The sequence below is a fragment of the Montipora capricornis genome, chromosome 5, assembly GCF_036669925.1.
Source record: "Montipora capricornis isolate CH-2021 chromosome 5, ASM3666992v2, whole genome shotgun sequence".
NCBI classification, from domain to species: domain Eukaryota; kingdom Metazoa; phylum Cnidaria; class Anthozoa; order Scleractinia; family Acroporidae; genus Montipora; species Montipora capricornis.
This window is the reverse complement of record NC_090887.1, coordinates 13080960-13095959: the sequence shown is the minus strand read 5'-3', so window position 1 is coordinate 13095959 and position 15000 is coordinate 13080960. Positions and strand designations below refer to the sequence as shown.

Genomic DNA, 15000 nt, shown 5'->3' with positions numbered 1-15000 from the left:
TAAAATCAAATCAATTTTCTTATTTCACGCTTGGTTAGTTTCGAATGTAAACCATCTATCAGTGACAGAGATACGGTCTGCAAGATTTAACTTGTAAATAATTCATTTTATTCGAAAAGTCAATTGCTCTTAGAATTGACCAAGAACCTCGAAGAGAAAGCTTCAAAAAATCCCTTGCCCTTTTGACCGTCACGGTTATTATTTTTTTTCTGGTTTTTGTTTCTCAAAAAAACACTATAAACGCACAAAAAGTTTTTTCAACCCACTGCGATGTTGACTCAGCTCACGCCCTTCTGATTTTGACCGAGTGCCCAGGACCGAATGGAAGTATCGGTACTAGATGAGTTGTAACGTCACATTAATTAGGGACTGTTATCCGCGGAAGAAACTTCTCGCGGTATCATAAAATAACTAAACGAGCGAAGGAAATTAAACGAGTACAAATTCGATCATCTCGTTATTTCTGTAATTCCGATAGTTTCAAAAGTTTATGAAAAAATTGTTTACAACCAACTCTACCATTATCTAAATGAGAACAAATTACTATTAAGCTGCCAATCAGGTTTCCGCTCCTTACACAGTACTCTTACTGCTTTGCTTGGGGCGACAAATGACTGGTCAATTAACATCGACAGTGGGTTATCAAATGGCGTAGTTTTCACTGCCCTTACTAAGGCATTCGACAACATTGATCACAAGATCATCTTGCGTAAATGTCATTCTTGGGTTTTGACCAGGCACCTATCAGGTGGTTCCTGTCGTACCTAAGTAGCTGAACCCAAAGATGTGATGTCAACGGCAAGCTATCAACTACTCTTGATCTCAGGTGCCCCGTACCGCAGGGCAGTATACTGCGTCCTATGCTATTTCTAATTTATATCAGAAATTATATTTAGATTATCTGTCCAAAATGAAGACGTTGAAATAAGAATTGACGATCAAATTATCAAAAAGGTTGAACATATCAAATCCTTGGGCGTTACCATAAATACTCAACTTTCTTGGTGCAAACACGTTGAAGAAATATGCAAGAAGGTATCCTTAGCTACAGGTACCCTCAAAAGTGTTAGACCCTTTCTTCCGAAAGAAACTGCCATTCAAATTTACAACGCTCTGATTGTGCCATATTTCTATTATTGCAGCACGGTTATACCTGAATGATAACCTCCAAAAAATGCGGAATCGTGCAGCTAGAGTAATTACAAAATTGCCTTAAGCTTTTGATACGTACTCGAACCACCCCCTAACTACCCTTAATTGGAGAGGCTATCAACGGAAAGCATAACTTTAACGTCTTTTCACTCAGTATTACTCCAATCACAACCTGAGAAACTCTGACGGAAAACTGGCTTTGCCAAAACCGAGAACTAATTATATAACATGCAAGCTTCTCCTATTACGGAGCCACATTATGGAATAACTTGCCTAATAGCTTAAAGAATCTTGTAAAGCTTATTTAAGTATATAAACTGATAATTTTGCGAGTTCAAGTAAACTACTACCACTACCACTACTACTACCACTACTACTACTACGTTAACGCTACAGCTGGGCTTTGATCAGTCTTTTCAATCACTCAGTCAATTTCAGTGTCAGAAGGCAAAACACTTAGCTTCAAAACTGCACTTCTCGGTTTCTGCCTTTACGCACACATCGTGAGAGCCACTAGAAAGCGCATATTTCCGTTACTTTCGTGATTTTTCGACTACTCCAATCCGTTTCGCACCTAAAATGAGTACCAAATCTCCAAGAATTACACTGGCATACACAGCGTTGATACCTAAAAAAAGTAAGTAAATTGACTGAAGAATAGTCGTCGTGTGTTCACGTCCTCCAAAGATCGTTAAATTTGGACATTTCAAGTCAATGTTTGGTAGAAGACCCCACGGAAATGTACTTAAATACAAAACGCGCTTGTGGAGCATTCAGAGGGCGCAGAGTTAGGCCCGATTCACTCAGTACCGGTCGAATTTTCTACCGGTTGGAAAATTTGAACGGCCATTTTGTCCGCACGGAACCGTGCAATATTTTCGCTCTGTTCACACGGAACTGACGAACCGGAGTAAAATTTAACCTTTGTCAGTGGTTTTACCATCTGTTCATGCGCAGAGCGCTTCTTTAAGAAATCCAAAATGGCGCCAAGAAAGAGATCGGCTAACGATAGTACCTGCGTTACCACGCATCCGTGCAATCACGCCTTTGCCGTGCAAATATTTTGACGATCAAGGTGTTCACAGCGCGCCGGCTAAAAATCCGTCTCGATTTGGGCGTTCAAATTTTTGAACGGCGAGGCGTCTAAATTTTCGTACGTTAAGCGTGGTTCCGTGTGAACGGAACCCTTAAATGCACGAATTTTCAACCGGTAAACAATTCTTCCGGTACCGAGTGAATCGGGCCCAATTGTTCAGTGCCAGGAGCTCATTAAGAGGAGCCTCTATCTCCCATACTTGGCCTCGGAGTCAACCCTTTCCCGAGTAGATCTATTTATAGAACACCTCCCTTGGGAGATTCAGCACGCTCACTGTTGTAAAAGCCAATCTCCCTTGGGACATTCAGCACGCTCACTGCTGTAAAAGCCAATCAAAACAGTGCTATTTCAGCGTCAAGGGAATTATGATACTTTTCGCGGAAAAAACCTGTTCCTAAAAATAAATTTACTCGGGAAAGGGTTGATTCAAGGAATTAGAGGAGATAGAGGCTCCTCTTGATGAGCTCCTGTCAGTGCTCGTTGTCGTCACGTCGTCGTTGCGTTGAGAGTCCTCCCTCAAACGAGTTTTAGCAACGACGACGGCTACGACAAACGACACAAAGCAAGAATATCAATCTGTTTGATTGACGCAGGAGACAGAGAAATAATAAGTTGACCTTACTCTCCATAGAGTCAATGGTACGAAGAATCGAAAGGGGACCGTTATCTTAAGAAATAACGCTGGCAGATCCATGACGCTTTTTTAAGAATAAAGAAGCTAAGTAGCTTTCCCACTTATCTGCATAATTTCAGCAATTGTCTCTTCTAGACATCTGGGGACTCCAACCCATGACGTCTGCGATGCCAGTGCATCTTAGAGGTCATGGGTTGAAATCCCGTTGAAGCCAACTGAATAGACCATTTTCGAATTCTCACGGCTGGACTGGATCCAGCATGGAATGGAGGCTAATGCTGGGACATCTTTTCAAATGCAAATTAATTTGCCCGCATTAGCCTCCATTTCATGCTAGATCCAGTCCAACCGTTAGAATACGAAACTGGCCCGTTTTCAGGTGTCTATAAGAAACAAGTATTGTTTAATTGAATTGCCAAGGTAAATGCGAGGATCACTTCTTTTCTTCGCCTAGAACCCGCACTTCAAATATACATTTATTTCATAAATAACTTTATTAGGCGCAGACATTCACTTCGCCTTTACTTATAGATGCAAATTATGGAATAACCGATTCCTGACTCATTAAATTAAGTTTATTTATTTGACATGTTTGCAAGCTTTTGAAAATTAGGGATCGCAAAAAGGGACGACGACGACGGCGACGACGGCGACGGCGATGGCGACGAGAGCGTTGTCTAGAAACTCTTTTCCGGTTTTGTTATGAATTTCGCGATTACAGAGCGTTTTCACTCACGTGACCAGCAGCCATATTGGATTACTGAAACAAAGGAAAGTGTTTGCATAAATATAGAGTTCAATTCCCGGAGGGTTAGTTTGGTACACCATCATGGCAGCAATTCCTTGGTTTTGGAACACCAACATGGCCGCCGTGACGTCATGTGAAAACGCTCTACTCCATGTTATTAAGTATTAGAAAAGTGTGTAACAACATTTCAGGGATAAAATCGGAATTAACGGTGTGGCAGTTTGGAGAGAAAATTGAAAATTTCGCGACCTCCGTATAATCTCAAATAGGCCAACCAGTCTCTAGAGACACAGATAACAATGCTGAAATGTACCATTGCTGGTGGACGAGCAAAAGGAGCTAATGAGAGATCTTTTGTTTTCTTCCACAACATGGCGGCGATGACGTAACGTGAAAACCACCAATGCACGATGACGGCATATGCTCAAAACTCACCACCAAGCCTCGTTTACACAAAATTATTCACATCATCTGGACATGCAATATTGTTTGCACATGGGTTTTCTTTACAATTTTGCTCTTTTGGGATTTAGATCATGCTAAAATTTACAAGTTCGATCTTCAAAATCGAGGCTTGGTGCTGAAATTAGCTAGTCAGACGGCATCACGCATAAGGGCTATTTGGTCATTTCACCTCGTTGTCAGCCCAGAACGACTTCGAATATACAAAAATGTAAAACGCTCGCGCGAAGAGTGCAGAGCATTTTGTTTTCGTTTATTAAACCTATTGTTTTGAGGCGTTCCAGTAGCCGTCGTCCTTTACTTACGCTTCCCGTTACTTTTAAACCTCAACCTCGAACTGAGGCTCTTTCTCTCTCGCTCTATAGGCCACTTCGGAAAATACCATAATACTCTTTGTTTGTCCCCCAAATTTTGCATAATCATTGTTTCCAGTTTCTCTTGGGACTTGAGACGTTCCCAAGAGAAAACAAAAACAACGCTTATGCAAAATTTGGGGGAACAAACAAAGAGTTTATGGTATTTTCCGAAGTGGCCTATTGTAAAGGACACTGAGAAACAAAGCCTGGTTCCGAAGTTGGTGTCCCTTGACAAAGACACGGCAATCATGTCACAGAGTCTCATTTTCTTCGTGAACTAGTACACTGAAGTCAATAGACTACATCGGCTGACTAAATGTTGTATCCAATTCAAACCCTTTGGGGATAAAACGTTTTGTTCCAGGCATTTCCATACCATTTATATGTGAATGCTACATTACGATGCAAATACAACACACAAACAATCTAACTCCGGGATATCTGAAGTAAGGGTACAACACCGATTTGGTTTATGAATACTTTGTTTTCAAATGACCTCAAAACCGCCATGTTGATGTCCTGAGGTTATCCTCCGAAAAATGAACTCTATTGTCAAACATTTCCTTTCGTTCCGTCAAAAAAAAAAGCGACATTCTTGGAGAACAAGTAGGACAAGAAGTACAAGATTTTCGTTCTGAGCATGCGCAATAGATCGAAACTTCATGAACCGAAGTTATACTTCATACACATTACTACACCGCGGTCCACTTTTGGACTGTTGTGAAAATGCGTGAGGGTCTACTCATTCGCGAGCCGGCCGCGGATAAAGAATTTATCATTATTAGAACGCACCCATTGATGCGCAGTAAAAAAAAAAGATCTAATTTAGAGCTACAAACGTTGCTGTAACATCAAGTGAGTATCAAGTGCTATGATCAATAAATAAACTAGTGAAAAAAGGAAATCCTTGAAGATAGCACGCATTTTAACTTCATATCGCACTGTTTTATATATCCGTTAATGTCCAGGTACTAGGGAGCTTAGGGCCCGTTTCAAACGTCGAGCGTTTTATGTGCCGAATCTAATGCACGAATGAGCGAAAAAAATAGATTTTTGTCATTTGCATTAGCTTCAGCACATGAAAAGTTCGACGTTTGAAACGGGCCTAAGATTTTACGACGGCGACGGCAACAAGAACGGCGCAAAACAATTATATCATTGGTTAAAAGAGCATAAATAATCGTGCTGCACGTGCAGCACGCATTTTAGCACGGATTCGCGCGGTACTCTGCATAACGACGACGTCAAACTACCAAATTTGAGGTTTTGACGACAAGGTGAGCATGCAACAGAGAATCTTTCATTCTCTATTTTCACTTTGTAAGTGCTCGTACCAATTTATTTTTACGATACTTCGCCCAAATTGTAAGAAGTGAACGAGACAGAATAACCGCAAAAGAATTATGATAAAGCAAAGTGATATTTTGAGGTGACGTTTTCGTTGAAGTCGACGTCGTAGATCTTAAGGTCCCTACTTATAATATTCTACGGTCTGTTATCTAGTTTTCTACACGTTTTTGTTTTTCTGATTTTACAACCCATATACCACACAGCTCCCTACTGATGGTTTGCATCTGACATTACGGTGGCCATGTTGCTGTACAGAACAATGCTGTAAAATGTCTTTTGGGAATTTGACTCTATTATTATGCAAAACTTGGGAAGTTCCCAAAAGACCTTTTCTCTATTGTTCTTTCCAACGAGATGGCCGCCGTGACGTCACGTGCAATCAAACGATTTTCTATTGGCGGTTTTCATCTGACGTCACGGCGGCCATGTTGGTGTACAGAACAATGCAGTAAAATGTCTTTTGGGAATTTAACTCTATTATTACGCAAAACTTGTGGGGCCATTTTCTATTGTTTTGTACACCAACATGGCCGTCTCATCACGTGGATGCAAACCAAGAATAACTTCTAATTGTGTGTTTTGGGTTAGGATCTACAATGTCTGTTGTTTGCTTATTTGTACATTAAATATCAAAGATATAGTAAATATTGGATGACCATGCAAAGGGGATTCAGATAAAATTTTGGTGATCATAAAATTTGATGCCCTTCTCGTGTCTTGCAATGGTTGGATGCAAGGATGGCCCTTTAAGCCGTGATTTCTAATGTTAATGGTTATGACTAGAATGGATATTCCAAAATAAGGTCAGACAATTCGTGTTAAGGCCTGGCCAAACGCTCGCCACATTTCAACGCAACATCTTGCAACATTGTTGTTGCACGATGTTGCGACATGTGTTGAACGGGGTGGGCAAACGCACGCAACATTTTCATCATTTTCAACGCAACATGTCAATGTTTATGTGCCCAGTCCCCTTACGCGCAAAAAGTGGACCTAACGCGCATGCCCTAGCGCAACAATGTTGAGTGAACGTGGCCAAACGAGCAAAACATCATGCAACATCCAAAACGTTGCACGAAAATTTTGACGGTTTTCAAATTCCAACATGTTGCAACATATCGCAACAGGGTGGCCAAACGTATGCAACATGTTGTGCCCAACAATGTTGCAAGATGTTGCGTTGAAATGTTGCGAGCGTTTGGCCAGGCCTTTACGTATACAGGCGTAACATTTCGTCACCAGTGGTCACCAGTAACCAGTGGTGACGTTACGTGGCAAACCTGACAACCTCAGTGTTATCCCGCTTTGGCAGAGAATAACTGCTGGGTTAGGCACTGATCTCTAGTGATCAGGTTTAATTAAGCGCCGACTCGAAATGGTTAGCTTTCATAAAATGTTCTGGTGACACCATATTTAAAATTGGTAAATTTTTAGTAAGATCGTTTGGTACTTTATATATACAAAACTAAAGCAATATTCACAGTTAACGTTGATTATGATCAACTGAATTAAAATTCAGGCATCATACTCCATTCAATTTTATTCAGTTATGACTCTGTTCACATCTGCGAAAATTCAAATACAAGAAGGGTGACTTTGCAGTGTGAGACAAAATGGCGCCGTATTGCGTGGCTGCTATGATTATCATCACCAGCATGTTTGGGCGAGAAGAGAACCAAGCTTCCGAGAATAGAAGACGACAAATCCATATCTTCGCTCCATAAAGCGATTAGAACTTTCGTCCGCTCATACCACCACGTGTCCTGAAGTGAACACGGCTTCAGTGCCTCACCTTATTTTGGAGTATCCATTTTAGTCACAACCTAATGTTAATGTTACTGCGCGATGCAGTTGACACAAAAATGCATTGATTTCAATGATTTGACCGTGTGGCTGCGTGATACAGTTCAGGGGGCTGTTTCTCGAAAGTCCCGAAGCTTTACGAGCCATTTCGGGTGTCACAATTCCCTTTGTAACTCAAGAACGGAGAGTGTTTAATTCGTCAAACTTCACAGTTATTTTTCTTTTTGTTACCTTGAAAACATGGTAAAAGATCGGCTTTCCAAAACAAGCGGTTGGCAATTTCACAAATGGCTTTTTGGGCCCGAAAAGTTTTTGGGACTTTCAAGAAACGGGCCCCTGGTCAAAGACCACAAATGACCCTTTCTCTGCAAAGAGTCTCACGTGGCCCAATGGTTAGAGCATCCAGCAAAAGGAAAAGGAAAGGAAAGGAAAGGAACTTTATTTCAGTGTCTAGTCGTTCAAGCGCTAAGGCACTAATTGGGAAAACTGAACTGAAATTAACAAATTAACGCAAATCAAGTCAAAGAGCGAGCAAGAGCGTAGAGGGTCGAGTAACGTGCGATCGGACGTAATTGATTATCGTTCTCGTGTCCTCTTATATACGAAAATGGAGCCCGATCGCTGGTTAAGATCTGGGGCTCAGTTGATCATCCTATAAACACTATATCTTTGATGTTCATTTCTGTCCATTGCCTTATGAACCAGTCCCAAAAGCAGGTATAAGAGATGTGTCCTAACCAAGAAATTCTGGAGCCAATTATTTCTAAGAATTTGCCATCTAAGAATAAAACATTTCAAGTGAGCACTTCACGCGGAATCCACGTAAATAAAAGAATGTCATAAGGCGAACGGGTTTTTGTACAACTGGTCAGACCAGACTGAAATGGATTAATCAATCATAATCCAATCAACTACCTCGTCAGTGACGACGTCAAACAGTATCCTCTGAATCAAGTTTGTGTTTCCGGTATAACTGGTTTATAATGTTCGTAATTCGACTCAGTCCCTCCACGCTCATCTTCATGTCTCGGATAACATCCTTGTGGGGAGCCACGCCCCTTTCAGTGGTCCCAAGCGAGGTCAAGAAGTCGGATCTGTAAGGGACGGCCTTCACTGCTAGCTTTAAATATAAAGACAAATTTAAGAAAAATTAGCACACTGAAGTTGAATTTGAAGATACAATTTGAAGTGAGCAACTGACGACTTTGGTCATACACATATAGATGGTTTTCAACCAATCTCTTGAGACCGAAGTGACAATGATGTAATGTACAAATGCTGGAGAACGAACAAAAGAAGCCAATGAGAGATCTTTTGCTTTCGTCCACCAACATGACGGCGATAACGTCACCTGAAAACCACCTACTGTTGACTCCAAAGGGGACCGCCGTGATAAATCTTGATGCACGAAAGGGCTTCAGTGGGCATGTTTTCACAAAGAGAGCCTTGTAGTGGGATAACTACTAGGCTGAGTTTAGTAAGAAAGACTGCAACACAAACGAAATCGTCGTTTGGAAATAAAAATTAGCGCGATCAAAAGTATTTAGGATAATAAGTAATTTAACGTTTTTAGTTAGGAAAGAGTCGGTCAAGGGGAGATTGATTTATCGGGAAAGAGTCAGGCAAACTCGGAACAAAATCCGAACGCTCCTGAATCGGAAACGACCCTTTAACGTTCGATTCGGATTCGGGCGTTCTACCGATGAGCTACAAGCGACTCGCTGGGGCTTTAACTCCCTATGACCCTTATTTTCCCCCCGTTTTTTAAGTTTTCGTTTAAATATCTATAGTGCCTGGGGTGTAGTACTTCAAAAATTATTCCTCATGGTGTATCCACGGGCCTTAGCGGGCCTTTGATTTATACGGAAACAAATTGGCCGAGCCAGTTGGGTCCTGGTAACTAACACGTCATTAGTTACCAGGACCCAACTGGTTCGGCCAAAATCGTATACATCAAAGGCCCGCTAAAACGCGTGGATACACTATGAGGGAGAACATTTTCGACGTACTACACCCCAGACACTATAGATATTTACACGAAACGTTAAAATACGGGGAAAAGATAAGTGTCGTAGGGACTTAAACCATTAAGCTACGATCATGGACAAAAGTTGTTGAGACACATGAAAATTAACGTTTTTTACCCTAGGTGTAAATTCTCCTCTCGCCCCTCATCGGCAAGGTAACCTCCCCTACCCCCTTTTTCAATGTTGAAAATAAATAAACATCCACGAAGCCTTTTGCAACATTGTTTGGGGGGGGGGGGGGTAGGGGGATGACAACAGATGAAAAAAATGTTTTCATTAAAAAACAAAATGCTATTGTTAATTCGAAAGCGTTAGTTTTGGGGATTTGTCTCACCACATTTGTCCATGATTGTAGGTTCAGATTATTCAAAGACAAATATCACATTTACCGCAAATACGCCTCTGACGACCCAGCCATGATATCTTCGAAGGGACTTTCCGTAAGCTGTCCCTAAAACAAAACGAATCGGAACGAGAAAAAGCTGATTAAACTTGTTTTCTCTTGGGGTCGATCGTTTCAGCTTCATCCCTTTCAGGATACAGAACCAACTCTATATCCACCAGCTCTCACATGGCTTAATAACTTAGTGGTTAAGTGGTCTGCACCGTAATCGCTCGATCCCGAAGAAAAACAGCGCCTGTACTAGGAAAAAGCGTAGAGAACTTCGTGGTGATAACCGTAAGGAGTTCACACAGGCAATTTGAATCATACAAAAAAAAAATCCAAGTTTCGCAGAATCCTCGACGGTCGATTCCTTAAATCAGCCACTATACACAGGCCTCACGGTTGAACACTCTTGGCTACAACTGATAATAACAACTTCTGTTGTTAAAAAAAAGAACATTGTCAGCAACCTACCAGCTGCAACAGCCAGATCCTTTTCTCCTCGTGCAACCTCGCCGAGGAAGACTTGCATGAATTCCAAGGCTCTAAAATAATAACATCAGAGATGATGATAATGACGATATGCATAGCGCATTATTTTTCACATAGATACGATACGATTAAATGCGCTTTACAAAAATTACAAGCCAAATAAATATTTTAAATCAAACACAATAAGGTTGTGTACTGTCAACAGTTTCACACGGCCAAGTAGGGTATCCTTACCTTTTTAACCAGAGTAAAGCGTCCGTTGCAGAGTTTTTCGCAGTGCAGGTGTTGCTTTTGAGTTCTTGATAAACAATGTTTTGTAGTGTTACAAATGCTTTAGGGTCTGTCTCATGCTTGGCTTCGAGTTTCTAAAAAGACACAAAAAAGATCACGACTACTGATATAGGATTTTTCCCGTACATTTTTGTCTCCAGAAACCTCGATTTTTTTACCCATCAGCACCGAGTGTGACGGACGATCAAGCCTCCTTGGAGCAACAGTTGACGACTATGTACTGTATGCTCGTCCTTGAGTGTCAAACCTGAATTTTGGCACAAGCTGTGACGTGGACTCGTCCGATGACTTAATTTGGGTGTGAAGGAAAATTACCTTTATATTTCCACTGATATCCAACTTAACAGGAGCGAATGCCGTCGATCCGAGGACGTCTGAGAGACGAAAAAAATTTAGCTCAAACAATACCACAAGTCTTGCCTTCTAACATCGCGAACTAGAAGCAGGAGCTCATCAAGGGAGCCTCTATCTCCACTAATTTTTTGAGTCAACTCTTTCCCGTGTAAATTTATTTTTAGGAACAGGTTCTTCCCGCAAAAAGTATCATATTTCCCTTGACGCTGAGATAGCTTTGTCTTGATTGGCTTTTACAATAGTGGGCGTGCTGAATCTCCAGGGAGATTGGCTTTTTCAACAGTAGGCAGGCGTGCTCAAGGGAAGAGGCGTTCTATAAATAAATCTTTTCCGGAGAGGGTTGGCTGCTAGGCGACGTATGGAAGATAAAGGCTCCCCTTGACGAGCTCATGCTAGAAGTCATTCAACCGCTATTCAAACTAAAATGCAATGTAACGGTAATGGGTATAGAGCGAGTTTCAATCGAGTTTCGTAAAACCAAGACCAAAGTAACTACTTTGGTCAATCAAAAAGGACGGAGACAATACAGTAAACCAATCAAAACTCGAAGTAATTATACGTAGCCGACACAAAGCGCGGGAAAATGTGCACACGCGAGCAATGATTGGTTTTGGTTTAACTTCTGATTGGTTGAAAAACTGGCGAGAGAACTTTGAACCAATCACTAGGTGAAGTAATGAAAAACCAAAGCAATTCGCTAATTACTTTCGACACTCAATTGAAAACCGCTATATGCCGCACATATCAGGTCAGTTTCTCTGAGAGATAGACCACCAACACCGGGGTCTCCCCCTACCCTTCACGAACAGTGTATGGGTTCTTTAACGTTCCACAGTGTTGATGAACAGGAAACGTCGTGAGACAGGGTCTAAGGTTTATAGTCCTTATCCGAGATGACTTGAAAGTCTAACAATTTGCAGATGCAATGACAAGGGCAGCACCTTATCATCAGTTCATTTTATGACCCTGAGTGTTGGTCCGGCCGGGGGTTTTTTAACCCGCGATCTCCCCCACGAAAGTCCGCTGCTCAACCAAGTGGGCCCGCTTTCTTTTCACCCGTCGTCGGTGCATTTATGTAAGGCACTTTCCTTTTGTCAGAACTGGCCGCCCGGACCCGTCAGTTTGCAAAGAAAATGAAACAATTTGAAGGAAGTGTTCCACGATAGTTCCTTGCATACTTCTGGAGGAGTTTATATCACTGATATCATCCTCTAAGTGTGTTAATTTGAAGGCGTTGTAAAGTTTGGCTGGTCAGTTCTGTCAAATGGAAAGAAACCTAAGTACTTGTTCCATCATACTCACGGAGCAAGGGATTCAATCCAAAGACGATTGGAAGAAAAAAGGAACACAACCAGTGTGAACTGCTAGAAATTTGCTCAGCCAGTAATCTTTTTGGGGAATTCTCTGTTCTTGAAAATAACTAGCGTTAACTAGTTGGAAATACAGGTTTAATTATATTTTGCTAGAAAGCGAGTGAGAGTAAACAAATTGCCTCTGATTTTGTTCTTTAAATCTCTACGGAGCCACCATCTTGGATCTGACGATACCTTACGTTTGCCTATCATATTTGACAAAAAACTATGTCCCGGAAGACAAATAAACCATAGAGGCTATCTAACCAAAATGTCTGCGTGCGGGAGAATAAACAATGAAAACAGGGAATAATTATTTTGTTATTTCTCAAATGCTGAGATGTGTTTCGCCTTTTCCACAAAATACGATATAAGCCAGTATTTAGTACATACATACGTAATTGACCACTCCCCATATGGGCTTTTCAGGAAAAATGAAACGAAACCAATGAAACAACAGAACAGAAGAATAACTTGTCTTTAAAGAATTCTAAATGGCCGGAAGCAAACTAGTTGGCTATTTGCAAGTGCAGCCAAGAAGTTGAACTAAGGAATACCAGGATCAAATTCAATGAGTGGTCAGCAGAACGGCAAGCAAGCACCATACCCACAGAGCCACACTGCCTCGTTTTCGACAATTTGGCGAGAAATTGTAACAAGAAAGAGGGTCTCCTTTAAAAATAAACACTATCATCTATGGCCGTCACAATTAAGACTGAAACTCACCCAGAAATGGTAAAATACACGAACAGGATGAAAGAAATGGTTTAGTGGGGATACCATTATCTGCTCCAAGCTGGACGTTTTCAAACCTGGCAACAACAACAAATCAACCAGTTATTTATCAGGAAACAAATAATCCACAAGGCTACGACTTCGGGTTTTTATACCAGTAACAATCAGTAGTTTTGCTCCGCCTTTAACGCAAACTCGACGAGAAATTTTATATTTTCAATTGAATTGTTAGCTGTTCGTTACAGCCAAAGAGTAAGCACTAATAAGGGAGAAATAGGCTTGCGGAATTTAGGGAAATTCTAGGTTAACGAAAGGCAGCCGTCTTAGCTGCCATTTGCCTTTTGCCGTTGACGTCAAACGAGAGGCTTATCGAATTAGAAAAATCTCTTCCATAACTGTTAACTTTCTTCTCAGCTCTTTTAATTATTGATTACGGTAATAGCCCTCTGAGTCCAAAACGCTGGCATTTTTGCCACTTTTTATATATTACTCAGTACATATCATGTCTTTAAAACGTTACTTATTTTCTCTTAAACTGATTTCCTTCCCACTATAACGCGGGCATTACACGAACAAATCCGAATGCTCCTGACTAGAGTCGAACCAACGACCTTCCGATTACTTGTTCGGATGCTCTGCCAATGAGCTATAGCAGACACGTGGGAGCTAGGCTTAACTGGGTTCACTGAGGTGAAAACTGACCCGTATCATTGGTACACAGAAGTTGTCAATCATGCGACGTCATATCAAATCGAAATTACATAAGTTTCAGGCTTCTTTACGCAATTGCAAAAAAAGCGTTCATAACTGCGAGAATCATAGCTTCACTTGATTTAATATCCGCAGTTCATATATGATCCATTTCATATATCATTTCATCATTCATTCATTCCTCACGGGAACATTAGAACCCACAAATGACCAGCTCCCAACATCAGTGGCTTCATAGCTCAGTTGGTTAGAGCGTCGCACCGGTATCGCGACGTCACGGGTTCAAACCCTGTTGAAGTCCTGAATTTTTCAGGCTTCTTTACGCAATTGCAAAAATTGCGTTCATAACTGCGAGGATCATAGCTTCACTTGATTTAATATCCGCAGTTCATATATGATTCATTTCCTATATCATTTCATTGTTCATTCATTCCAAACGGGAACATTAGAACCCACAAATGACCAGCTCCCAACATCTGTGGCTTCATAGCTCAGTTTGTTAGAGCGTCGCACAGGTATCGCGACGTCGCGGGTTCAAACCCTGTTGAAGTCCTGAATTTTTCAGGCTTCTTTACGCAATTGCAAAAATTGCGTTCATAACTGCGAGGATCATAGCTTCACTTGATTTAATATCCGCAGTTCATATATGATTCATTTCCTATATCATTTCATTGTTCATTCATTCCTCACGGGAACATTAGAACCCACAAATGACCAGCTCCCAACATCTGTGGCTTCATAGCTCAGTTGGTTAGAGCGTCGCACCGGTATCGCGAGGTCACGGGTTCAAACCCCGTTGAAGTCCTGAAATTTTCAGGCTTCTTTACGCAATTGCAAAAATTATGAACGCAATTGCAAAAATTGCATTCATAACTGCGAGGATCATAGCTTCACTTCATAAGTTTAGCCAATCACATTAGACCTAAACAATCATAATAACCAATTGAATTTGCTTAGCTCTGGCTTTTCATTGGTTTCGAAAGTAGCCCTGTTCTAATGTCTGACAAAGCGTTGGTGAGACGTACCGAAATTTCGCTGCTGTGAAGAATGTA

At 41.2% G+C, this 15000-nt stretch overlaps 1 protein-coding gene across 1 annotated transcript in view; it reads right to left on the bottom strand.

The window, feature by feature from the left end:
• Positions 1 to 8021: 8021 nt before the first annotated feature.
• The window catches only part of LOC138049546 (pleckstrin homology domain-containing family A member 8-like), an 18973-nt gene continuing 11994 nt past the window's right edge, over positions 8022 to 15000 (bottom strand). The window contains exons 9-15 of the mRNA XM_068895866.1: positions 14974 to 15000; positions 13229 to 13314; positions 11112 to 11170; positions 10740 to 10870; positions 10488 to 10558; positions 10018 to 10079; positions 8022 to 8721 (exon numbers count right to left, since the gene is read on the bottom strand). The exon at positions 14974 to 15000 is cut by the window's right edge and continues 280 nt beyond it. Coding sequence (XP_068751967.1) covers positions 8533 to 8721; positions 10018 to 10079; positions 10488 to 10558; positions 10740 to 10870; positions 11112 to 11170; positions 13229 to 13314; positions 14974 to 15000 — 625 coding nt within the window. The 3' untranslated portion in view covers positions 8022 to 8532. The remainder of the gene's footprint in view (positions 8722 to 10017; positions 10080 to 10487; positions 10559 to 10739; positions 10871 to 11111; positions 11171 to 13228; positions 13315 to 14973) is intronic.